The sequence below is a fragment of the Aegilops tauschii genome, chromosome 7, assembly GCF_002575655.3.
Source record: "Aegilops tauschii subsp. strangulata cultivar AL8/78 chromosome 7, Aet v6.0, whole genome shotgun sequence".
NCBI lineage: Eukaryota > Viridiplantae > Streptophyta > Magnoliopsida > Poales > Poaceae > Aegilops > Aegilops tauschii.
The window spans coordinates 87,494,117-87,519,491 of record NC_053041.3 but is presented as its reverse complement, the minus strand read 5'-3'; the positions used below and the strand labels follow the sequence as shown (position 1 = coordinate 87,519,491).

At 43.9% G+C, this 25,375-nt stretch overlaps 2 protein-coding genes and 1 pseudogene across 5 annotated transcripts; all 3 read left to right on the top strand.

Moving 5' to 3' along the window:
- The first annotated feature begins 5,822 nt into the window (after positions 1–5,822).
- On the top strand, positions 5,823–15,439 carry LOC109744313 (pre-mRNA-processing-splicing factor 8A). The gene is made up of 13 exons (XM_020303421.4): positions 5,823–6,121; positions 6,704–6,827; positions 6,931–7,023; positions 7,157–7,547; positions 7,849–8,338; positions 8,436–12,232; positions 12,317–12,423; positions 12,535–12,789; positions 12,901–13,536; positions 13,627–13,824; positions 13,918–14,196; positions 14,682–14,924; positions 15,019–15,439. The coding sequence occupies exons 1-13, from the start codon at positions 5,838–5,840 to the stop codon at positions 15,208–15,210; spliced, it is 7,089 nt and encodes a 2,362-aa protein (XP_020159010.1). The 5' UTR covers positions 5,823–5,837; the 3' UTR covers positions 15,211–15,439.
- Positions 15,440–17,169: 1,730 nt separating this feature from the next.
- On the top strand, positions 17,170–20,435 carry LOC109744318 (uncharacterized). Of its 4 annotated transcripts, XM_020303424.4 has the most exons (6): positions 17,177–17,528; positions 17,604–17,956; positions 18,350–19,647; positions 19,721–19,813; positions 19,893–19,943; positions 20,022–20,435. In XM_020303424.4, exons 3-6 carry the CDS (start codon positions 18,352–18,354, stop codon positions 20,238–20,240), a joined length of 1,659 nt encoding a protein of 552 aa, XP_020159013.1. In that variant the 5' UTR covers positions 17,177–17,528; positions 17,604–17,956; positions 18,350–18,351; the 3' UTR covers positions 20,241–20,435. The 4 variants fall into 4 exon arrangements, with proteins under 4 accessions (XP_020159015.1, XP_020159013.1, XP_073358885.1 ...); XM_020303426.4 differs by lacking the exon at positions 17,604–17,956 and having other exon boundaries at positions 17,170–17,528; XM_073502784.1 differs by lacking the exon at positions 17,177–17,528 and having other exon boundaries at positions 17,609–17,951.
- Positions 20,436–22,939: 2,504 nt separating this feature from the next.
- LOC109744315 (probable glutathione S-transferase GSTU6) lies at positions 22,940–25,135 on the top strand (annotated as a pseudogene).
- Positions 25,136–25,375: the final 240 nt, after the last annotated feature.

Genomic DNA, 25,375 nt, shown 5'->3' with positions numbered 1-25,375 from the left:
GCCCACTAAGGGGCTGTTCTCCCCTCCCACCCCATCTCACGTAACATGGAGAGGTGGGGGCGCCTCCCCTAGGGCAGCCACCCCTCCCGGCTTGGGGGGCAAGTTTCCTAGGGGTGGGGGTGCCCAAACCCATCTAGGGTTTCCCCTGTGGCCGCCGCCCCTCCCCTAGGGAACCCTAGGGCGCCTCCTCCACCCCCCTTCCCCCTATATGAGTGAGGGAGAGAGAGGGCAGCCGCACCCCTTCCCTGGCGCAGCCCTCTCCTCCTCCAACTGCTCCTCCTCCTCCGTAGTGCTTAGCGAAGCTCTGCCGGAGAACCACGAGCTCCATCGCCACCACGCCGTCATGCTGCTGGAGTTCTCCCTCAACTTCTCCTCTCCCCTTGCTGGATCAAGAAGGAGGAGACGTCCCCGGGTTGTACGTGTGTTGAACGCGGAGGCGCCGTCCGTTCGGCGCTAGATCGGATCTTCCGCGATTTGAATCGCCGCGAGTACGACCCCATCAACCGCATTCTTGTAACGCTTCCGCTTAGCGATCTTCAAGGGTATGAAGATGCACTCCCTCTCTCTCGTTGCTAGCATCTCCTAGATTGATCTTGGTGACACATAGGGAAATTTTGAATTATTGCTACGTTCCCCGACATATGTTTCTCTTGTCTTTTTTTGAGGTTCCAGTTGGAGTAAGGAAAAGGCTGGACTTCTATCGATCCCGTTTCTTCTGGCAGAGTGATGAGCTAAAAAGAAAATACAGACTCGCCAAATGGGATACCATTCGTCGACCAAAAGACCAAGGGGTCTTGGCATTGAAAATCTTGAAGTCAAGAACAGATGTCTTCTCAGCAAGTGGCTGTATAAGTTATCTGTTGAGACTGAGTCCACATGGGCGCAGATTCTCCGTAGTAAGTATCTTCATTCCGAAACTTTGTCCCAGGTGACAGCGAGGCCGACGGACTCGCCTTTTTGGAAAGGGCTCATGAGAGTTAAATCAACATTTTTCAATAGGACAAAGTTTATTATCGGAAATGGCGCCAACACGTGATTCTGGGAGGATACTTGGCTAGGAGAGACACCCCTCATGCTTCAATACCCGTCTCTTTATAGTATTGTTCAACGACGCGATGCTTACGTTGCAACGGTACTTCAGTCCGTCCCCCTTAATATTCAATTCAGAAGAACGCTAGTTGGCAATCGTTGGGAAGCGTGGCTCCATTTAGTGAGTAGACTGATGGAGGTTCAGCTGTCTCAACAGCCCGATCAGTTGCGCTGGAAGCTTACTAGGACTGGGGAGTTTACAGTTAAATCAATGTATCTTGATGTTATCAATTCTAGCTCCATTCCTAGTTCCAAATATGTTTGGAAAGTCAAGGTTTCGTTGAAAATTAAAGTGTTTATGTGGTTTGTACATAAACAAGTCATCTTAACTAAGGACAATCTGGCAAAGCGTAACTGGACAGGACCTACTAGGTGTAGCTTTTGTGATCGGGATGAAACTATCAAACACCTCTTTCTGGATTGCCCGTTGGCCAAGGTTCTATGGCGGACGGTGCACATAGCTTTTAACATTACTCCTCCGAGTTCTGTAAGCACGTTATTTGGAATGTGGCTTAATGGGATAGAGTCCGAAACAGCGAGCCACATTCGCGTAGGAGTATGTGCTTTATTGTGGGCAGTCTGGAACTGCAGAAATGATTTGGTCTTTAACAGAACATCAAATATTCATTTTCTGCAGGTTATCTTCCGGGACACTGCGTTGATCCGTACGTGGTCGCTACTCACTCCGACGGAGGCCAGGGAGCGTTTGGTTACTGAATCTATCCGGTGGGAGATGGTAGCACGGGATATATTCAACCGGTTTGGATGGCGTTCATGTAATAGGATAGGCAATTAGTTTTCCTATCTTACTTGTGCCAGCCGGTTGTGGCTTTTTTGGCTTTTTTATTTGGCTCTTTGTGAGCTTTTCTTTACTTTTTCGAGACTTTAAGACCTTTTTGAACCTATTTGCTTTTTATTAAGGTGGCCGTATGCATCGTTCTGATGCAGAGGCCGGGGAGCTCCCCCTTTTAAAAAAACGTGAAAGATAGATAAAGTTGCATGTATATAATGTGGGTACACATGAATTGCTAATCCATATTTTTGGGTTCATCCTTTTTTCTCATCTTCTTTTATCTTGTTATTTGTGCGGTTTATGGCCCGGTTTCCCTCATAAACGGGGCCAATTTGTTCAGGTTTTCGATTCATTTTTCCTTATAAACTGGATCAATCTCTTGGCGTTATGGCCATTTGAGTGGTAATTTATTCGGGTGGGAAAACTCGACCATTCAAAAAATCGACATAGATTTTCTTAAGTTACAAATGACTTAACAAAGTGAAACTTTATCTTACTATAGGAAGTACATTTTGCACATTCTCACTTAAGAAATTCCTATCAACTTAAATTTAGCAAAATCGACTACCTTTTTGTGAAGTACATGCATCATTACATGTTTTACTCTGTCGTTTTTTACACCTTTTTCAAGTGGTAAGATACATGTTCAAGAAAATGTTTTTCATGTATTCTTGCAAAAATAATGTTAAACTAGATGTAGACCCTCATGCCATAGATACTGAAATATTTTTTTAGAAACACCTGTAACTTTATTCATACTGATAACAATTACAGGTATACTGTTTTGGACCTAAAATCGAAGAAAATACAAAGTAACTCCTATGACTAAGAATTGCAATGAAATCTCTTGAAATCGCCTTCTTCGCGGTATCAATCTTTGCTCGAAGAAATACTCCAGAGACTTTGGTAAAGAAGCTGCAATTGGACTGGGGCAACGGTGTTGTCACTCTTTCACCCACACGAACATTACCAATAATGATTTTTGAAAGCGCCTTGAGTCGCCCATCCAAAAAGACGGGAAGCCTTGATCGATGAGCGTACTTGGGCCGGGGATGATCCCCTAGAAGTGCAGGCCACCGAATCACTATATCCTCACCGTGGTGTCGATACAAGATTTTGCCTCAACAAAGAATCAGACCAACAAAAAAAGCTTGACACAGCAACATAAACTCATCGGATTCGAATAATTGGATCTGCGAGGACAGAAAACTCTCAAACCTCATGGCACCACCAAAAGGATGAGAGGAAATTTATTCTCGCAAAACTATCATGATCACTGGAAGTTGACGAAGAACATAAAGATCTTGAAGATCCGAGGTCCCCCCACCTCTCAGCGCTAAGATGGCAGCCGGAGGCAAGAAGACCTAAATTTCACAGATGGCGGCGACGACAGCGACACGAGAAAACCTTAGCAGATGTTGATGTCAAGGATCTTTGATACTAAAATATGTTATATGTGGACATACGAGGGCTTTAACCATTAAAGTAACAAGTTGTGTCTGTTGTATGGTTACCTAAAATATGCTTTGCATGGTTTCTATACATAATAACTCACCTATTAGGAAATAAAAAGCACTTGAAAACAAAACATCCAATTCACTTTGTAGACTCGTGAAACCCTCGACATCTCTGTAGAAATACCATATCCATGCTACTGAGATTATCCGCATGTTAAGGTCACCTCCTCCGAGCCCTCTTGTAACAAAAAAATCTTGCACACATAACATGGATTTATTTTGTAATTCTTGGGAGTTATGATTCAAAAGTTGATCACAAGAACGTTGCATACTGTTGCAAGTAGATATAAGAACCACCACAACATAAATGACTAGCTGGTAGTGATGTTTAGATACGTGTTGGGAACATAGTAAAAGTTACTATACTTACCATCAGCGTATTACCTTTGTGTTTATCTTCATACTTTATTTTATAATTTAGTAAATTGTTCTATACTCTAGCTTATTTGCATCATGTTTGTTGCAAGGAGGTTGTTCATAAAACAACAACTATTGTTCGATGTTATGAATAACACAAGGGACATACTCCCATTCTGGATGGGGCACGTGTTATAAATATGTATGATAATATTAAACATTCATAGTACTGGTGCTGAATGTTGCAAGGCTGAAAAGATTACTATATATGTGTGGCACTGCATTTAGTCACACAGGAGAAACCCGTTGGAGAAATTCCATAGTGATGGGTTTGTTTAAGTCATTTAATTAAGAATTATTTTACACTTGCAACTTTTGTTCAAAAGTAAAGTGACTAAAATGCTGATGTGTGTAGTCTGATAACCCACAAGTGTAGGGATTGCAGCAGTCTTCAAGAGAAGTATTGCAACCAAAAGATATTGATTGGCCACAAGGGAGTCAATTTTTTTTGCTCTCTGACTAGGTGCACTGGATGTTGATGACACAACTTAAAAAGGTAAAATAGAAAGACCCTTCTGATACGTCTCCAACGTATCTATAATTTTTGATTGTTCCATACTATTATATTATCCATCTAGGATGTTTTATATGCATTTATATGCTATTTTATATGATTTGGGATAGAGGGAGTAGATGACTTATTATGGAGGGCTTATTTCTACCGCGGCTTCTCAAAGACTTATTTCCACTGTAGCTTATGCACAAGTCGGAGCTCAAAAGGTCTGGCCATAAGTATGGGGCTAGTACTTCATCGAGCATCAATAAAAGAAATCTATTTGATGAAGCATGTACGTATAACTTTCTCAAGTCCTTAATTATATACTCTAGTCTTTAATGAACATCAATAAAAGGAATGCATTTTTCCATTTCAACCAAAAATATTAGTCGGTGGCGACATTGAGCTATTCTTGTGACGCGCTGCCGAGGGATGTCAGAGGAAGAAGACTTCGCCCCCCCCTTGAGATTTTGAATGTATTTCTATTTTTTCTGCAAAGATGTGTTTGTAAGGACTTGTGAAACTTAATATGTGGCCTGAGGCCTTTTAGGAAAAAAGAAAAGCTACACACCGTGGGGCTTTTGGTTGAACAGCAAAATTGCGTGGAACCCTATGTTTAGAAAGTGTGCAACTATCTTTCCAAACATTGCAAAACTATAACCATCCTTAAATTTTGAAAATATGTAACTATCAATTTTCGTTGAACAAAAAATCAATGCACGAGATGGCCAATCTGTAAATAAGAAACTAGACTTATAAATACTCCCTCCTTTTCAAAAAGCATTAGTTTTTTGAATAGTCAAATAAGTACGAGTATATCAACATTTACGTGTTCAAAAAGAAGTATATCAACATTACAATATCAAATAAATAAAATATGAAAATATATTTCATGAAAAATATAATGATAATGATTTTGTATTGTAGACATTGATATTTTTGTCTATAGACATTGTCAAAGCAAGACAAGTTTGTCTTTAAGAAAAGTTAATACCACACCTTATATTTTGAAACCAATGAAATACATCATATCCTACTAAACGAATTGCTCCCGTATAAAATATTTCTGTGATAGTGAGAAAACCTTATGAAGGTCCCGAAATATATTTTTTCTGAGTGGATAAGAGACCCGCCATCACACAGCCGACCTTTTTTCAGGATAGCCGACTTGAGAAAAAGATTATTATTATTTTGATTTGAGGGGAATGAGAGGAAGAAATAAGGAAAAGTGTGAACAAGAGACCCCGTGTAGGTGTAGCCCACCACAAAGCCGACTTGAGAACCAAAGCCTGGCCCAGCACACCAAAGTCGGCTCGAATCTCCCCGCCACACCGCCATAGCCCGCAGCCAAGCCCACCTATAAAAATATCCGACGCATCGCCAGCGCCTTCGGTTTCCCCCTCTCCCCTTCTTTTTCCCCTTTCATTCACTCTAATCCCGACACCTCTGGAAGTCGAACCCCAACCCGTCTCGTTCGAGACTCAAAACCCTCGCAGCAGCAGCGGAGGCCGCCACCGCCGCCCTGATGTGGAACGGCGGGCCGCCGCCGCCGCTGCCGCCCATGGCGGCCGCGCCCCCTCCCCCGGGCACGGCCGGCGCGGGCCTGCCCCCGCCCCCTCCCCCGCCGGCCGCCGCGCCCCCGCAGGCCGGCCAGCCGCTCACCCCGGCGGAGCTCGAGGCGCAGCTCGTCGAGAAGGCCCGCAAGTGGCACCAGCTCAACACCAAGCGCTACGGCGACAAGCGCAAGTTCGGCTTCGTCGAGGCGCAGAAGGAGGACATGCCCCCCGAGCACGTCCGCAAAATCATCAGGTATGGAACCTCCAGATCCGCGCCGTATGGTTTTCCTCTACCGCCTGCGGCTAGGTTTCGGGGCCTCTGGCGCTCATGGCGGGCTGTGATGCTTAATTGCTTGTGGTCTTAGGTCGTTCCGTAGCCGTGTGTTGCGTTGAACTAGTGGCGTGGATGTGATAGGCGTCTCGACTGAAGTCAGTTGTTGTGCGAGCATGGTGTTTGGTGTAAGTTTATGGTTGTAACTGTGATTCGATAGGGTTTAGGTTTTGATTTACCCATGTTATTTTCTGCGCTGCATCATGTGCTCGTTGTGGTTCCTGCTTACGATTTGTCGCTGGAATTAGGCATGAGTCTGCTGCCTCTTGCTCTGGAGCCCTGAAATTAGGATTCACGATATTGTTTTGTATTTTATCCTCATAGTTACGGTGAACATGTTAATTTGCTAGTAGCTCAACTGTAGGTTGCAGGACTCAGGATTCTAGATATATTGAACTGTTGATGTGCTAGTTGCTGTAGCTCAGCATTGGTAAACCTTCATGTGGTCTAGATTGGGGATCTGCCTATGTTTCAGTAAATTTATGCATCTGTCTTTTTGAACAGGGACCATGGGGACATGTCTTCGAAGAAGTACAGGCATGACAAGCGTGTTTATCTTGGAGCACTCAAATTTGTGCCTCATGCTGTTTACAAACTACTGGAGAATATGCCGATGCCCTGGGAACAAGTAAGCCCTTTAGTTGCGACTTTTTGATATGAACACTGATAATCTTATGGTTGCTGAGGTTAGCTGTTCCATGGCCATAGACTAAAATAACTCCTGTTTTCAGGTTCGTGATGTTAAGATCTTGTACCATATCACTGGCGCCATAACCTTCGTAAATGAGATCCCATGGGTAGTTGAGCCCATTTACTTGGCGCAGGTGATGATCTAGACTTGATTCTTCTTTCATTATTACCACATTATTCTTTTTTGTCCCTTTTATCTCTTATCTCATGTCATGTGTCTTTTTAGATATGCTTACAATATATCTCTTGTCATGTGTTTTTCTGCAGTGGGGCTCTATGTGGATCATGATGCGAAGGGAGAAGAGAGATAGGCGGCATTTCAAGAGAATGCGCTTTCCTCCATTTGATGACGAGGAACCTCCACTGGATTATGCTGATAATTTGTTGGACGTTGAACCACTGGAGGCTATACAACTGGAGTTGGACCCAGAGGAAGATGGAGCTGTGTATAACTGGTTTTATGATCACAATCCCCTCGTGAAGACCAATTTTATAAATGGTCCCAGCTATAGGAAGTGGAATCTGTCTCTTCCCATCATGGCAACACTTTATCGCCTCGCTGGTCAACTTTTGTCAGACTTGACTGATCGGAATTATTTCTATTTGTTTGACATGGAGTCTTTCTTTACTGCCAAAGCACTTAACATGTGCATCCCAGGTAACAAGATTTACCTTCTTCTTTTGTAAGCAAGTTTGATGTAGCAAGTTCAAAAATACTACCACAACACATTGATTAGCATAATAGTTGTAGCTTTTGATTTGATGATTAAATAAAACAATTTCCCACCAGGTTTCTGAATACTGCCAAGGTTTTATGAAAGTTATGAAAACATAAGCAACCATTGCTTGTAATTTCTCCAATGTATTTTCTTATGCTTTATCAAAAGGGGGAACACATTTGTATATTTGGTTTACAACATATGTTTTCTTATCACTGATATTAAAGTTTTCAATTGTAGGTGGTCCAAAGTTTGAGCCATTGTACCGTGATATGGAGAAGGGGGATGAGGACTGGAATGAATTTAATGACATCAATAAACTCATCATCCGTCAACCACTTCGGACCGAGTACAGAATTGCGTTCCCCCACCTGTACAATAACAGGCCAAGGAAAGTGAGACTTTGCATATATCATACTCCTATGATAATGTATATCAAGACAGAAGATCCAGATCTGCCTGCATTTTATTATGATCCTCTGATAAATCCGATCACTTCAACCAGCAAGGTTGATCGTCGGGAGAAGAAAGCAAGTGAAGATGACGACGAAGATGACTTTAGTCTCCCTGAGGGTGTGGAGCCTCTTTTGAACCATATTCCACTTTACACTGACACGACAGCTGCCGGCATTTCATTGCTTTTTGCTCCAAGGCCTTTTAACATGAGATCTGGTAGAACACGCCGTGCTGAGGATATCCCACTTGTCTCTGAATGGTTCAAAGAGCACTGGTAAGTACTACAACGAGTTAACAAATAACAATCCCTTTCCATATTTTTTTTCGTTGGTATACTTTCGTCTCATGTTGCATCAACATCTGTTTTGCAGTCCACCAGCGTATCCAGTTAAGGTCCGGGTGAGCTACCAGAAGCTGCTGAAGTGCTATGTGCTCAATGAGCTACATCATAGGCCTCCTAAAGCACAGAAGAAGAAACATCTGTTCCGTTCACTGCAAGCAACGAAGTTCTTCCAAAGTACAGAGCTTGATTGGGCAGAAGCTGGGCTGCAAGTTTGCAAGCAGGGCTACAACATGCTTAACTTGTTGATTCACAGGAAGAATCTGAACTATCTTCACTTGGACTACAATTTCAATTTGAAGCCTGTGAAGACACTCACAACAAAAGAGAGAAAGAAATCTCGTTTTGGAAATGCTTTCCACTTGTGTCGTGAGATTCTGCGACTTACGAAGCTGGTTGTTGATGCAAACATCCAGTTTCGCTTGGGAAATGTTGACGCCTTTCAGTTGGCCGATGGTCTGCAATACATATTCTCCCATGTTGGTCAGTTGACCGGTATGTACAGATACAAGTATCGTCTGATGCGGCAAATCAGGATGTGCAAAGATCTGAAGCACTTGATATACTATCGTTTCAACACTGGTCCTGTTGGAAAAGGACCTGGCTGTGGTTTTTGGGCTCCTATGTGGAGAGTGTGGCTGTTCTTCCTTCGTGGTATTGTGCCCTTGCTTGAAAGGTGGCTAGGTAATTTGCTGGCCAGGCAGTTTGAAGGTCGCCATTCAAAAGGAGTTGCTAAAACAGTAACCAAGCAACGTGTCGAGTCTCACTTTGATCTGGAACTTCGAGCTGCAGTTATGCATGATGTCCTTGATGCTATGCCAGAGGGCATCAAGCAAAACAAGGCCAGGACTATACTGCAGCATCTTAGTGAGGCATGGCGCTGCTGGAAGGCAAATATCCCCTGGAAGGTCCCTGGCCTGCCAGTTCCTATTGAGAACATGATACTCCGTTATGTGAAGTCCAAGGCTGATTGGTGGACAAATGTTGCTCACTATAATCGTGAGCGTATCCGGCGTGGTGCTACAGTTGACAAGACTGTCTGCCGCAAAAATCTTGGAAGGTTAACTCGTTTGTGGCTGAAGGCAGAACAAGAGAGGCAACACAACTACTTGAAAGACGGGCCATATGTGACACCTGAAGAAGCAGTTGCTATTTATACAACCACGGTCCATTGGCTGGAGTCAAGGAAGTTCTCACCGATTCCATTTCCCCCACTCTCATACAAGCATGATACCAAACTTCTTATATTGGCACTGGAAAGGCTGAAAGAGTCATACAGTGTGGCAGTAAGATTAAATCAACTGCAGCGAGAGGAACTGGGTTTAATAGAGCAAGCATATGATAATCCACATGAAGCTTTGTCAAGGATAAAACGGCATCTTCTTACTCAGCGTGCTTTTAAAGAAGTTGGTATTGAGTTTATGGATCTGTACAGCTACCTGATCCCGGTATATGAAATTGAGCCGCTTGAGAAAATTACTGATGCATACCTTGACCAATACTTGTGGTATGAAGGGGACAAACGCCACCTCTTCCCAAATTGGGTAAAGCCTGCTGATTCAGAACCACCTCCTCTACTTGTTTACAAGTGGTGCCAAGGCATAAATAATTTGCAGGACATATGGGACACTAGCGATGGGCAGTGTGTTGTGATGCTGCAGACAAAATTTGAGAAGTTCTTTGAAAAAATTGATCTGACTCTGTTGAACAGGCTTCTACGGTTGGTCTTGGACCATAACATTGCTGATTATGTCACTGCAAAGAACAATGTTGTGCTGTCTTACAAGGATATGAGTCACACAAATTCTTATGGGCTTATTCGGGGTCTTCAGTTTGCATCTTTTATTGTGCAGTACTATGGGCTGGTGCTGGATCTCCTACTTCTTGGTTTAACCCGAGCTAGTGAGATTGCAGGGCCGCCTCAGATGCCAAATGAGTTCCTTACATATACTGACACTAAAGTTGAGACAAGGCATCCCATCAGGCTGTATTCTCGATATATCGATAAGGTGCATATAATGTTCCGGTTCACTCATGAAGAGGCAAGGGATTTGATTCAGCGGTACTTGACAGAGCATCCTGATCCTAATAATGAGAACATGGTCGGTTACAACAACAAGAAATGTTGGCCTAGAGATGCAAGAATGAGGCTCATGAAGCATGATGTTAATCTGGGAAGAAGTGTATTTTGGGATATGAAGAATCGCCTGCCAAGGAGCATTACAACATTAGAATGGGAGAATGGCTTTGTCTCTGTATACAGCAAGGATAACCCAAACCTGCTCTTTAGCATGTCTGGGTTTGAGGTCCGTATACTGCCAAAGATACGTATGACTCAGGAGGCATTCAGCAACACAAAGGATGGAGTATGGAACTTGCAGAATGAGCAGACAAAAGAAAGGACAGCTATTGCATTTTTGAGGGTTGATGATGAACACATGAAGGTGTTTGAGAACCGTGTCAGGCAAATCCTTATGTCATCAGGGTCAACGACATTTACCAAGATAGTCAACAAGTGGAACACTGCTCTCATTGGCCTCATGACATATTTCCGTGAAGCAACTGTTCATACACAGGAACTACTGGATCTGCTTGTAAAATGTGAAAACAAGATCCAGACTCGCATAAAGATTGGCCTGAACTCAAAGATGCCTAGCAGGTTTCCACCAGTTATCTTCTATACACCCAAGGAAATTGGAGGTTTGGGTATGTTGTCAATGGGTCACATTTTGATACCACAGAGTGATCTTAGGTATAGCAAACAGACAGATGTTGGTGTGACACATTTTCGAAGTGGTATGAGTCATGAAGAGGACCAGCTTATCCCCAACTTGTATCGCTACATCCAACCATGGGAGAGCGAGTTCATTGATTCTCAGCGTGTTTGGGCTGAGTATGCTTTGAAGAGGCAGGAAGCACAATCGCAGAATAGGCGCTTAACACTTGAAGATCTGGAAGATTCATGGGATAGAGGCATACCCCGTATCAACACTTTATTCCAGAAAGACCGCCACACTTTGGCCTATGACAAAGGGTGGAGGGTGCGGACAGACTTTAAGCAGTATCAAGTGCTGAAACAGAACCCATTCTGGTGGACACATCAGCGACATGATGGAAAGCTGTGGAATCTGAATAACTACAGAACTGATGTCATCCAAGCACTTGGTGGTGTGGAAGGTATCCTGGAGCATACCTTATTTAAAGGAACATATTTCCCTACTTGGGAGGGTTTGTTTTGGGAGAAGGCTTCAGGTTTCGAGGAATCAATGAAGTACAAAAAGCTGACAAATGCACAGCGTTCTGGGCTTAATCAAATCCCCAACAGAAGATTTACCCTCTGGTGGTCGCCAACCATTAATCGTGCAAACGTATATGTTGGTTTCCAGGTTCAGCTAGATCTGACAGGGATATTCATGCATGGTAAAATTCCAACCCTGAAGATCTCTCTGATTCAGATTTTCCGTGCACATCTTTGGCAGAAGGTCCATGAAAGTGTTGTTATGGATCTTTGCCAAGTTCTGGATCAGGAGTTGGATGCGCTGGAGATTGAGACAGTACAAAAGGAGACAATACATCCCAGGAAGAGTTACAAGATGAACAGTTCATGTGCAGATGTACTCCTTTTTGCTGCACATAGGTGGCAGATGTCCAAACCAAGCTTAGTTTCCGAGTCAAAGGATGTCTTTGATCAGAAAGCGAGTAACAAGTACTGGATTGATGTGCAACTACGATGGGGAGACTACGATTCACATGACATAGAACGTTATACAAGAGCAAAATTTATGGACTACACGACAGATAATATGTCCATCTACCCTTCTCCGACTGGTATGATTTTGAGTATCCATTAAATTTCAATTTCTTGTCTTGTCTGAATCCTCTGTGCTTAATGTTGAATAATTTTTATTGCAGGAGTGATGATTGGACTTGATCTAGCTTATAATTTGCACTCTGCTTTTGGCAATTGGTTCCCTGGGTCAAAGCCCCTCCTCCAGCAAGCCATGAACAAGATCATGAAGGTAATAACCATGCTAACTGTAACATATCTAGCTCAATTGCTCTATCTGTGTTGTAGTAATTTTTTTGCTTATTTAATAAATGACATTCTTGTTTATTTTCTCTTTTGACAGTCAAATCCTGCTCTGTATGTGCTGAGGGAGAGAATAAGAAAGGGTCTTCAGTTGTATTCATCTGAACCCACCGAGCCATATTTGTCTTCGCAGAACTATGGAGAGATATTCAGCAATCAAATCATATGGTTTGTGGATGACACAAATGTCTATCGAGTTACCATTCACAAAACCTTCGAGGGTAACCTGACCACCAAACCTATCAACGGTGCTATCTTTATTTTCAATCCAAGAACTGGGCAACTATTTCTGAAGGTTTGTTCCTTTTCTTTTGCTTTTACCTCTAGTTTTGTTGCAATTATTGCATAACTGCACAGCATCACAACTTGGAAGACTTATTAAATGAAAATGGATTATAATCTGCAGGTCATCCACACAAGTGTATGGGCAGGACAAAAGCGTCTAGGGCAGCTGGCCAAGTGGAAAACTGCCGAGGAGGTTGCTGCGTTAGTTCGGTCTCTTCCTGTAGAAGAGCAGCCAAAGCAAATTATTGTGACAAGGAAGGGTATGTTGGATCCATTGGAAGTCCATCTGCTTGATTTCCCTAACATTGTTATCAAGGGCAGTGAGTTGCAGCTGCCATTCCAAGCTTGCTTGAAGATTGAGAAGTTTGGCGATCTTATTCTCAAGGCTACGGAACCACAGATGGTTCTTTATAACATATACGATGACTGGCTGAAAAGTATCTCGTCCTACACCGCATTCTCTCGTCTTGTGCTTATATTACGAGCATTACATGTCAATAATGAGAAGGCCAAGATGTTGCTGAAGCCTGACAAGACAATTGTTACGGAACCACATCATATCTGGCCATCTTTGACCGACGAGCAGTGGCTGAAGGTTGAATGTGCGCTCAGGGATCTCATTCTTTCTGATTATGCGAAGAAAAACAACGTTAATACTTCTGCACTTACGCAATCTGAGATTCGTGATATAATACTTGGTGCTGAAATAGCTCCACCATCACAGCAGAGGCAACAGATTGCTGAGATTGAGAAACAGGTAAACTTTCTATACCACCCTTTGTGTCTAGTTTCTATGCATAGTAATTGCGTCAGTTTTCCTCATTCTTGGATTTGCTTGAATTTGCAGTCCCGAGAGACAAATCAGGTAACTGCACAGACAACAAGGACAGTTAATGTGCATGGAGATGAGCTCATCGTCACAACAACCAGTCCGTATGAGCAAGCAGCGTTTGCATCGAAGACAGATTGGCGTGTCAGGGCCATCTCTGCTACGAACCTGTATCTCCGTGTCAACCACATTTATGTTAACTCGGATGATATAAAGGTCAGTACTGCAATTTCTTTTCTTCGATTTACCCATAAAACCACCAAATAACAATTGTCCAATGGTTACTTGCTGCTTGTATTATGTGTACAGGAGACTGGCTATACTTACATCATGCCAAAGAATATATTGAAGAAGTTCATATGCATAGCAGATCTGCGGACACAGGTTGCAGGTTTCCTGTATGGGCTGAGTCCACAGGATAATCCCCAAGTCAAGGAGATCAGATGCATATCCATTCCGCCACAGCATGGAACTCACCAGATGGTGACTTTGCCAGCGAATCTCCCAGAGCATGAGTTCCTTGCTGACTTGGAGCCGTTGGGATGGATGCATACCCAGCCAAATGAAGCTCCTCAGCTATCACCTCAGGTTTGTCTCCTACCATTTGTATCTTCAAAACTAACCTTGTGATTCTTATCCAAAATCTAAACTAAGTAGCTGAAATTTCAGTGCACAATTCCATAATGTCCGATCAAGCAGATTTTGTCTTTCCATGAGCGGTTAATTGTCTCCTTTGTGACATTTGAATTCTGAATGTGAATATTAAAATGCATGTTTAATCTTTCCAACCCACAATGCACTATACATAAAAATTATAGCTGTTGGTTCTTTTGATTCTTGCACATTTTATATAGCGAGTTTTTTATTTTGCCTGTGTCAGTTTCTGTGCTGAATTGTTGGTTCTGTTGTTTTTGGCACATTCTGTAGTAGTCCTTTTTTTGCCTGTGAGCCAGTGTCTCGCTACTGAATTGTTGGTTCTTTTGTTTCTTGCACATTTCAATTGCGTGGTGCCTTTTTTGGGTATGATATGTGAGTCTCATATACTGAACTGTTGGTTCTGCTGTGCTTTGCAGGATTTGACATCACATGCTAAAATTTTGGAGAACAACAAGCAGTGGGATGGTGAGAAGTGCATCATTTTGACCTGCAGCTTCACCCCAGGATCGTGCTCGTTGACTGCATACAAACTGACACCAAGTGGTTATGAGTGGGCCCGTGGCAACAAGGACAACGGGAGCAACCCACAAGGGTACCTCCCAACTCACTACGAAAAGGTCCAGATGCTTCTCAGCGACCGCTTCCTTGGATTCTACATGGTATGTGTACTCATCTTAATAGGAATATTTGTAAGGTGTTCTTTAGAGCTAACTCAATTTTGGAAACTCACTTCACTTTTGTGTCTCCCACCAGGTTCCTGACAACGCTCCATGGAATTACAACTTCATGGGAGTCAAGCACGACCCGCTGATGAAGTACAGCATGAAGCTGGGCACACCCCGTGACTTCTATCATGAGGACCACAGGCCGACGCACTTCCTGGAGTTCAGCAACATTGAGGAGGGCGAGGTCGCGGAGGGGGACAGGGAGGACACCTTCTCGTAGTTGTAGCCACCTTAGCACGCCCCTCCGCCCTATGCTAGCATATCAAAACCTGCAATGAGATCGGCTCAGTTTTGGATGGAGATCTCTGTAACCTGTAAACTTTGACGTGACATGTTGTATGATGTTTTCCGTCTCTCAAGACCAATACCATGTGTTGTAAGCCTCCTTCAATCACGGTGCTGTATAAGTGCATAATGATAACAGTTGAAACATTTTACTTGGTGGCCTAGATCTCATCATGTAATTCTGTCCCCAGTTTTTTGCTTGGACTTGACCAATTTATGCTCTTCTTCACCATAGGGGTTGTACTGACCTGAAGGCAAAGATTACTAGTTCGGGGGGTGGATTTGCATTCCGAAACCCCTTGCCAGGCTTTTGGCCAAGAGAAGAAATGATCGCTTGTCTAGTGTCCACGTGGTTGTGAAGATTGTAGGCTTTTCAACAAACCTCTAAATTGCTTATATATATAAAGCGAAAACAATTCAAGTTGGACAAGTGAAATTAAAGCATAGCTCTGTCGAATTCATGGGGGTGTAAACATAAAAATGAAGTTTTTTTCTTGAATGGAACTCATTACATTCCTCTGGATCTTGAAAATGGCACCATGCCCTTATCCACCTATGTTTTGGCGGTTGAAATAACCTCTTTTACAGCATCTCTAGCAAGTCCCTTGTCATGCATCACTTTGAGAAGCAATTGACAAAAAGAAGAATTTTTTTACCTTGTGGGCATTTCCTTGAGCATGTTGCTGTTGCTCGTGGTATCAGCTGAATCCACCTTGTCCTCAGCCGCCAAAGGTGAAGGGGATGCCGGCGCGGCTACAGGAGGCTGCATCGCCGACACCAGTGTTGCCCGCCGCCTTGACCGACAACCGATGACCCCTTTTGCCGGTCGGCTCGGGCAAGGGCGGTATAGTTGTTGCGGTGGAGTGACTATCGACGACTGCGAGTGACGATGTGCTACTGCTGATGTTCCTTCCTTGCTACTGTCGTCTCTGTGGCTGCCGGTGGGTCTCCGGCGCTGACGAGGTGTCCAAGGCTGTGACAGGGGACAACATTTCCATTTTGCTGGTCATCGGGGGAAGGGGACCATCGACAACAAGGATAGGGGTCGGGGTGGGTGGCTTTTTGCTCAGACTGCCCGCGGCTGGACTAAAATTAACTTGCTGAGGGAAACTTTTGAGAGAAAAGAGTCATACAAAGGATATGCTAGCTATCGCTTAATCCACTGAACAAAACTTTTTGTCCTCAAATATAATTTAAGGGTTTTGCTGGAGATGCTTGTTTCTTGCAGATCCCGTAGAAGGCCTCGCCTCTTATAATAACTGTTAGTTTTTGGTTTTTGTAAAAAAAAACTGATTTGAAAAGATCCTGTGTATTCGGTCAAACCATAATTTTTTAGGGCCCCCCTCTATATGAGCGCCCAACTACTTCGTATCTTCTATTTTCGCGACCTTTTTTCATATCCCCTGATACCAGAAAAGTGTTGGCGAGTAGCCATGATGGCCTTCCCTAAAAAAAAAAAAGTGTTGGCGAGAGAGAGGGGTTTCACGTCAACCGCCTCCATGTGCATACTAGCTAGCCGCCGTTGCTGCGCGTGCGTGCCAGGAGCCGCTCGGCATCGTTGCCATGGCACTGCCAGGACCCAATTGCAATCTACATTTTGCTACTAGGGGCTTTATGCCATTTTTTAGGGACTGTTCTTAATTCAACTACTGGCAAGTGGGCTCGACATCTAAACCGAAATAATTTTTGTAGGATATGTTTTGTCGGAACACATTCTTTTTACAGTATACTCTAAAACAATTTTGCAGTATGAGATTTTGCGGGTTCTGATGCAAATTTCTCTTCATCAGATGATTTCACGTAGCGGCTAATGTGCCGTGTGGCTACAGGTAGCAAACGAAGGGGGATTAGATGATTTGCCACGCTTTATCAGGGGAGTAAAGTGTGAGTTATTAAGATCTAAGCAAACGAAATGCTCCCCGTGCCTCGGCCCTTCCGTTCTCGCTCTCGCTCCTCGCCGCGGCCCAGCCCCCCTGCTCCAGTCCGGGGTGCCCTCGCGTCCCCACTGCCCAGTCTGGACCTCTCCAAGCACCGTTGAGGTGATCCCCACGCGGGGGCGTAGGAAGACCGGCGGCCGCGGTCTGGACCGCGCCCACACCCGCCACGCGCGGCACCTGCTCGACGGAATGCCGGCCTCGCCGCCAGACGCCATCTTCTGCGCCACCAACGCGCGCGTCTAACCGCGGCAGCGCCGGCCTTTCCCCAGTGCGAGCGTGCGCTTCTTTGGCGCGGCGGCACGGTGCCGTCCCCGAGGTGAAATTCATACCATGAACACATGTTTTTTTTTTTGAATAAATGAATAATAACCCTCCTGATGCCGGCTCTCAGAATCCAGAGGTCACAGCGGTGAACGATAAAAGGGGGGAAAATGGAAAAGATAAAGTGCCGCTATTTACCTAGGGAAAAAACCCCCAGAAAGGCAGCTCGGTTTTCGCAGATCGACCAGATCGCCGCCTCCTGCTTTCCCTCAATCCCTCGCCCTAATTGCTGAAGGAGATTTCTGCGGCAGAAAAGCAGTCTCACCGCCTAAACCGCTGTGGTCGCCGCCTATCACAGTGGTACCGCGCGGCGCCGCTCATCACAGTACACCGCGCGGCGCCGCCGAAGGAGAAGACGACTTGGGGGTGGAGTGCCTGCCGGTGTGCCTGACCCAGCTCGAGGACGGGGAGCTAGGAGGCGAGGTTCCTTTCCAATTCTTGCATCTTCCGTCTAGCTATTTTCGATCAGGTCAATACAATAGGTTGTGTGTGTTTGGTTTGTGCCAAGTCAGGTCTGGCTCTCTGTAATGTGTAATGGCTATGCTCTCGAGTTGGCTGTAAGTGGGGCTGTTACTGATCTGATCAGGCAAAGTTCTTGCTCAACTTTTGCATCTTTCATGTAGCATTTCTTGACCAGATCAATGCCTTTGCGTGTAAACGTTACGTTGTTAGCGCAACCGGAGCACCGTTACTGATTTGATCATCTCGTTAAGTTCAGCATGAAGTTCACAAGTTCATGGTTAGATTGCCAGCATTTAGGTCACTATGTTATATTGCCTTTGAATGAGAATGATTAATCTTTTTCATGATTTATAGGAATGGATGATGGGATTGGTGGCGTTCAAGAATCAAGTGACATGTCTATTTCGAGCGATGACGACGGCATTAAGCAACAAAGGGAAAGCAATGTGGAGCTTGCATACGGCCGTGCTGAAGCTCAACCAGATGGATCACTTGGAGAACCTGAAGTGGGGATGTCCTTTGGTACCGAGAATGAGGTGAGAGAGTACTACAGCACATATGCTAAAGCAAAAGGCTTTGGTGTGACGAGAAGGAGCTCAAACCGTGATGATAATGGACAACTGAAGTACCTTACGTTTTCCTGCTCTCGCTATGGTAAGGCTCAGCCCAACTCAGGAAATATGTTGAAGCCAAGTCGAACAGCCGGGACAGGATGTAAAGCTAAGATCAATATTACCCGTGCTCCTGATGGGAGGTTTCATCTTTCGACGGTCATTTTGGATCATAATCATACATTAAGTCCACTTAAACCTCGGCGGTTCAGATGCAACAAAAAGTCAGACTTTCGTGTCAAGCGAAGGCTTGAGCCGAATGGCCCGGCTGAAATACGAGTAAACAAGAGTTCAACCATACCTCGTGTCACACACTTTGACATTGAGAAGCAATTTCAATCAGCCTATACAAATTCGAAGTTCAAAGAATTTCAAGAAGAGCTAACACAAACTATGTACTGTGATCGGAAGTTGATGGAAAAGGAGGGGGCGATAGAAACGTATGAAATCACCGAGGATGTGCTGATTGACGAAGATAAAGGATGGAGAAAAGATGTTGTGCACCATGTATACTTCAGTGAGGAAGAGTTTGAAGTTAAGTGTTCATGTCGCCGCTTTGAGTTCACTGGTATTCTCTGTAGGCATGTGTTATGTGTGCTCACTCACAAGAAAATCAAGGAGGTTCCTCCACAATACGTCTTTGATCGGTGGAAAAAAAATGTGAACAGAAAGCACAACTTTATCAGATGCACATATGGCGGCATGGAAGACACTCCTGCTGCAGAACGTTTTGATAGATTGTGCAATTCTTTCTACCCAGTTGCAGAGATAGGCGCCATGTCAGATGATTCATGCAATGCTTTGATGGAAGAGCTTCACACCCTGAAAATTCGATTCTCTAGCAACTCAAGTTCTGAAAATGGTAAGGAACATGTTGCTACACGGGAAGATGCACCTTCGAATGGAAAGTCAACAAGTAAAACTATACCAAGTCCAATAGCTGTCAGGTGTGCTGGATGTCCTCCTTCACTGAGAAAAGAATCTATGCTTGATAAGCTTATTTGTCAAGCAAACGAAAAGAAGAAGGAAGCTGAACAAAAGGTATTGTTGCATATATTACGTTTGTTCATAAGCTACTTTTTATAAAAACTCGCTAATTTTGCATTTATTTCAGGCTTCCTCCACGAATTTGAACAAGAAAAGGCCCCGGAAAAATAGAAAATCATCAGTGGATGATATTCTAGAACAACATGTTATGGAACATTCGGTATCTAATCTTGTTCTCAGTTGTTCAACTATATGTTTTCATGTATTTTTTAAGCTAACAGTTTTGCAATCTGAAACAGAGTCAGCAACCTGTTTGTTTGGATGGCCCAGCTAGTAGCATTACATCTCAGGTATATTTGTTTCTCATCTTTTTATTTGTAGCAAACACCTGAGCATCCATGTCATTTTTATGACTTTATTTGGAGCAGAGAACATTTGACTTGGCTATTACCACTAGCAACATAAATCCATCTGTGACAGCTACAATACCATCCGGAGGTTCATCGACAATGGTTATGCCTCAAATTCTTGGAGAATACACACTTATGCCATTTCAAGTTCAACAAGGATCGGCTATAGTGTCCAGCTCTGCAGAATTACACTTTGATGGAATTGGAGGGCTCAACAATACGGTGGATCGGAGTTAGACAGGATTTATGTAATTTGAAGATGTTGGATGCTGTATTTTTAGTGTAGTAGCTGTAGCTGATAGGCACCAGGGCACTAGAATGTAGACACATTTATGTTTATCTTCTGGTCTCTCCCCTAAGTACTAGAACTGATTACAAAATTATTATACATTTGCAATTTTTTAAGGATATGCGTGTGTGCACATTTTGCAATTTGCCATGGATACGCCATATGTGCATATGACTAGGAGCTTTCTATTCCAACTGTTTGTTTCAAGTTCTAGTTCGTACAAGCAGGTTGGAAATGCCCTTCTTTTTCATGTGCTTCAGGATATATGTAGTGTAAGATGACTCTTCCATGTAAATCTTGTCTAAAGCATCAGCATCACCGTGCTACTAACCCCAGCTTGATAATCTTTATTTGTCATTCTCAGCAATCAATCACAGAAAAGTATCACCTCTGTATCAGTTTTTTGGTTTTGCGTAGGGCATAAAAAACGTCTTACATTTTGTTAGAGATTGAGTATTACATAAGGATGTTTCTAGCAGACAGATTTCTTTTTCATGATCACTAAAGTAGTAGTAGTGATCTAAATGCTCTTATATTTCTTTACAGAGGGAGTACAAGTCACTCATGCTTTACAATCTTTCAAACTTTCCAGAACTAGACAACCTTGGTTTTACTGATAAGATCGGAGTTTAGAACTGCACAAATTCATTTAACACAAAGTACAAGTTACAATCAACAGCAACCACACGAGCAATTCTGTTCGCAAGTTGCGCATTCCAGTTATCTTCTGTTCCAGAGACAAGTGCATAATTGCAACCTCATGCGCTAATTGGTTTTGGTCTCTTTTGATTTGGTGAAACTGCACTTGGTGCTTCTTGCCGGATTGCACGGAGAATATAACCTAGGCTGGAGTGCCTGTATGCCTCTCCCTGCAAAGCAGAAACAATAAAAGCAGAGTCATTTTCCAATTCATTTTCAGTGGCACATCGACAGGTTTGTCCAGGCTGTCCGGAGCCGAACGCCGTGGAGACAAGCATGGGCTTTCAGCTCCCTCAGCACTCAGGCATCTCACATGTTTTTTTTCCTTTTTCATTTAACATTCTCAGTGGAAGGATGAACAGAATTCAGAACAAACTGGACTGAATTTACACAAAGGTGACATGTGCTGTCAAGTTCCACAGACTGTCAAGAGGAGGCAGAGCTATGTTGGAAGAAAGGCCCTCTGACATAATGTTCAGAGTTCAGACTGCTCTTCATTTCTTCCTTTGCCAAGTCCTCATATTTTTTACTAAATGGAATAGATGATTTCTCCTGACCAAGCTTCATATATATATTCGATATGTGATTGAATTCTTGAGCAATGTTTGAATTGGCCTCCATTGAAGAATCATCTGCAAAAAGCAGGTGACTAACACTAGGAGCTCCTCCGCATATCTTAATCAGTTCACCATTGTGCAGCATGGCTGAGAACCCCACCACATAAATAAAAAAAATACTCCCTAATATAATACTCCCTTCGTCCGGAAATACTTGTCGGAGGAATGGATGTATCTAGACGTATTTTAGTTCTAGATACATCTATTTTTATGTATTTCTTCGACAAGTATTTCCGGACGGAGGGAGTACGTATGTTATTACATCCAATATGTGGGGAAACTGTTCTAAAAAAATGTGGGGAAAGTGGGTCCCCTGGCGAAGCCCTCTTTGGGGTGTGATTGTTTCAGCAACATCCCCATTCACTTTGATATGGTATTTGACAGTGAAAATGCACTTCATTATCAAGTTAATTTATCCACCCTCCGTCGAAATAACTACAATAACTGACATCTCATTTGGAGCAAGTGGTGCTTCAGTTATTCGAAACAAGTTCTGGTACAGTCAAAGGACGCCATGGTGTTAACAAGAATAACTTGCAGTACAGCTTGTCACCTTCTATCAATATTTCTTTTTCCAGTCTTTGAAAGTAGTTTCTCCTTCCGGCCTTGAATCCCTTTCCATTCAAATTTTATCGCTTTTGCTTTGCCAAGATACGTTGGAAGAGCCAAGTATTTTGACGAAAGGCCCTCAGACATAATGTTCAGAGTTCAGAATGCTCTTCATTTCTTCTGCCCAGGCCTCATATTTTTACTAAATAGAATAGATGATTTGTCTTGAGAAAGCTTCATATGTATTCAATATTATGTGATTGAATTCTTGAGAATTGCTTGGGTCCCCTGGCGAAGCCCTCTTTGGGATGTGTTTGCCTCGGTAATAACATCTCCGTTCACTTTGATATGGTATTCGACAGTGAAAATGCACTTCATTATCATTATCAAGTTGGATCCACCCTCTGTGGACATATATAACTATAGTAACTGACATCTCATTATGGAGCAAGTGGTGTTTCAGTTATTCGAAACAAGTTCCGGTACAGAGCTTGGAAGCTTCCTTGGATAGATCCACTAGCTTGAAGACCCAATTAAGTATCCACTGAACGTTCAAGTGTTACCATCTAGTCTAGGCCGATGGGAAAATATTTATCCCCCCAACCCCAATGTTGCTGATCGAGTATGCACGAGCACGTGTTGGGCGAAAAATCGTCGGCATATATAATTCAGCCTCATGGATGATAGTCTCTCTCGCTACATATAGTCCACCCCATTACACTAGTTAATCACCCATCATCGATAGAGAATTCCACAGGACGAGACGAGAGGGAGGAGCTGCAATGGCGGGAGGAGGCGAGGTGAAGCTGCTGGGGAACTGGGCGAGCCCGTACGTGGCCAGGGTGAGGCTGGCGCTGCACCTCAAGGGCGTGCCCTACGAGTACGTGGAGGAGCGACAAGAGCGACCTGCTCCTCCGCTCCAACCCCGTCCACAAGGCGGTGCCGGTGCTCCTCCACGGCGGCAAGCCCGTCTGCGAGTCCCGGGTCATCGTGCAGTACATCGACGAGGCCTTCGGTGGCACCCGCCCGCCCCTCCTCCCCGCCGACCCCTGCGAGCGCGCCGCCGCCCGCTTCTGGGCCGCCTTCGTGGACGACGAGCTGCTGGCGCCGTGGGGGATGGTCGTGCGGTCGGGGACGGACGAGGAGAGGGCGGAGTGGACGAGGCGGACCGTCGCGGCGGTGGAAACGCTGGAGGGGGCCCTGGGGGAGCGCTCCGAGGGGGAGGATCAGGGGTTCTTCGGCGGCGGCCGCGTCGGGTACGTCGACGTCCTGCTCGGCAGCATGGTCCCGTGGGTGCGCGTCACCGAGAGGCTCTCCGGCCACAACTTCTTTGATGCTGGCAAGGCCCCGCTGCTGGCGGCGTGGATGGTGCGCTTCGGCGAGCTGGACGCTGCCAAGGCCGTCTTCCAGGACGTCGACCGCCTCGTCGAGTACGCCGGGACGATCCAGGCACGGCTTGCCGCCGAGGCTGGAACTGCTAGCAACTGATAAACCTGGAGGGTGTTTGTTTTCAGAGACTTATTGATTTAGGGACTTAAAAAAGTCCCTATAAGTCCCATCTAAACCAAACAGGAAGGACTTATAGGGACTTAAAGTGGCATTTGGGACTTATAAAATTAGACTCTCAAGAAGGGACTTATAGGGACTTATAGTTGTAATATGGTCTTTTAGTCCATATTAAGTCCCAGAAACCAAACAGGTAGGGACTTTTTAGGGACTTGGGACTTATAAGTTGGGACTAAAAAAAGTCCTAAGACTTGTGAAGCAAACAGGGCCCTGGTCTGCTATGGTGGTTTTGTGGTTGATGCAAATATCCACATAGTATCAAATTACATGCTCAAGGTCTTTCCCTCCTTTCAAAATAAAATTTAAAAATCAAATCACATAGAACTCTTGATGAATGTCATTTTTATATAGCCATCAGCTGGTTTACCATGCTCTTATTAGGGAAACCAAAGAGCAACAAAAAAAAAATCATAAAGAGAAGTCGTGCCTAAAAGACATAAAAAAAGTCGACCATCAAAGTAAAAGCCCATAGTAAGAATAAATGCCGTGTGTTTTTCTGCTTCTGTGTCCATCTATGCTAAGCTAGTTGTCGTCCTCTGATTGATCAGTTTCTGAGAGGAAAGACAAAGAAGAGTCAACCACCAAAGTAAAAGCCCATCGTCAAAATAAATGCCGTGTGTTTTTCTGCTTCCGTGCCCATCTATGCTAAGCTAGTTGTCGTCCTCTGATTGACCAGTTCCTGAGAGGAAAGACAAAAAAGAGTCGACCACCAAAATAAAAGCCCATTGTCAGAATAAAGGCCGTGTGTTTTTCTACTTTTGTGCCCATCTATGCTAACTAGTTGCCGTCCTCTCGTTGGTCAGTTCCTGAGAGGAAAGACATAAAAAGAGTCGACCACCAAAGTAAAAGCCTGTGTGTTTCTCTGTTTCTGTGACCATCTATCCTAAGCTAGTTGTCGTCCTTTGGTTTGTCAGTTTCTGAAAGGAAAGACATACAAAGAGTCGACCACTAAAGTAAAAGCCCATCGGCAGAATGAAGCCCGTGTGTTTCTTTGCTTTTGTGCCCATCTATGCCTATGTGTTCCTGAGAGGAAAGACATAAAAATAGTGGACCATCAAAGTAAAAGCCCATCCGTGGAATAAATCCCGAGTGTTTCTATGCCTCTGTGTTAAATTCACGTCATAAAAATCTTGAATTGTGTCCCATCACTTTGTCAATAGAACGGATACCATCTCAATGTCCTTTCTTAAAAAAAGTGACTGCCGGAAAACAATCGGTCCAGGTGTTTTTTTATCCATCAGGTATGTGGGAAATGAAAAAAAAAATCTCGATTGAACTCCATCCAAATAGACAATTGAACAAATGAATTGAATTAATGAAATTTACAGATAGTTCATATACAAACCAAACCAAATCAAAGGTAATTTCTTGACCACATACGAAGCACATGAACAGACAGTGTACAACCAAAATCAGGCACAAGTTCATATACAAATAGTATACAACCAAAATCAGGCACAAGTTCATTGGCTTGCCATCTAGTATGAACTTGTGCCTGATTTTGGCATTCATTAGCTTGTCATCTATGCTGACATATACGTAATACTCCTTCCGTCTAGGTGTGTAAGTCACTTTACGAAAACTAAATAATCCCAAAACACTTAGGCACGGTACATTAACTCCCTCCTCGTTTCTTGTTTTGTGACATATCA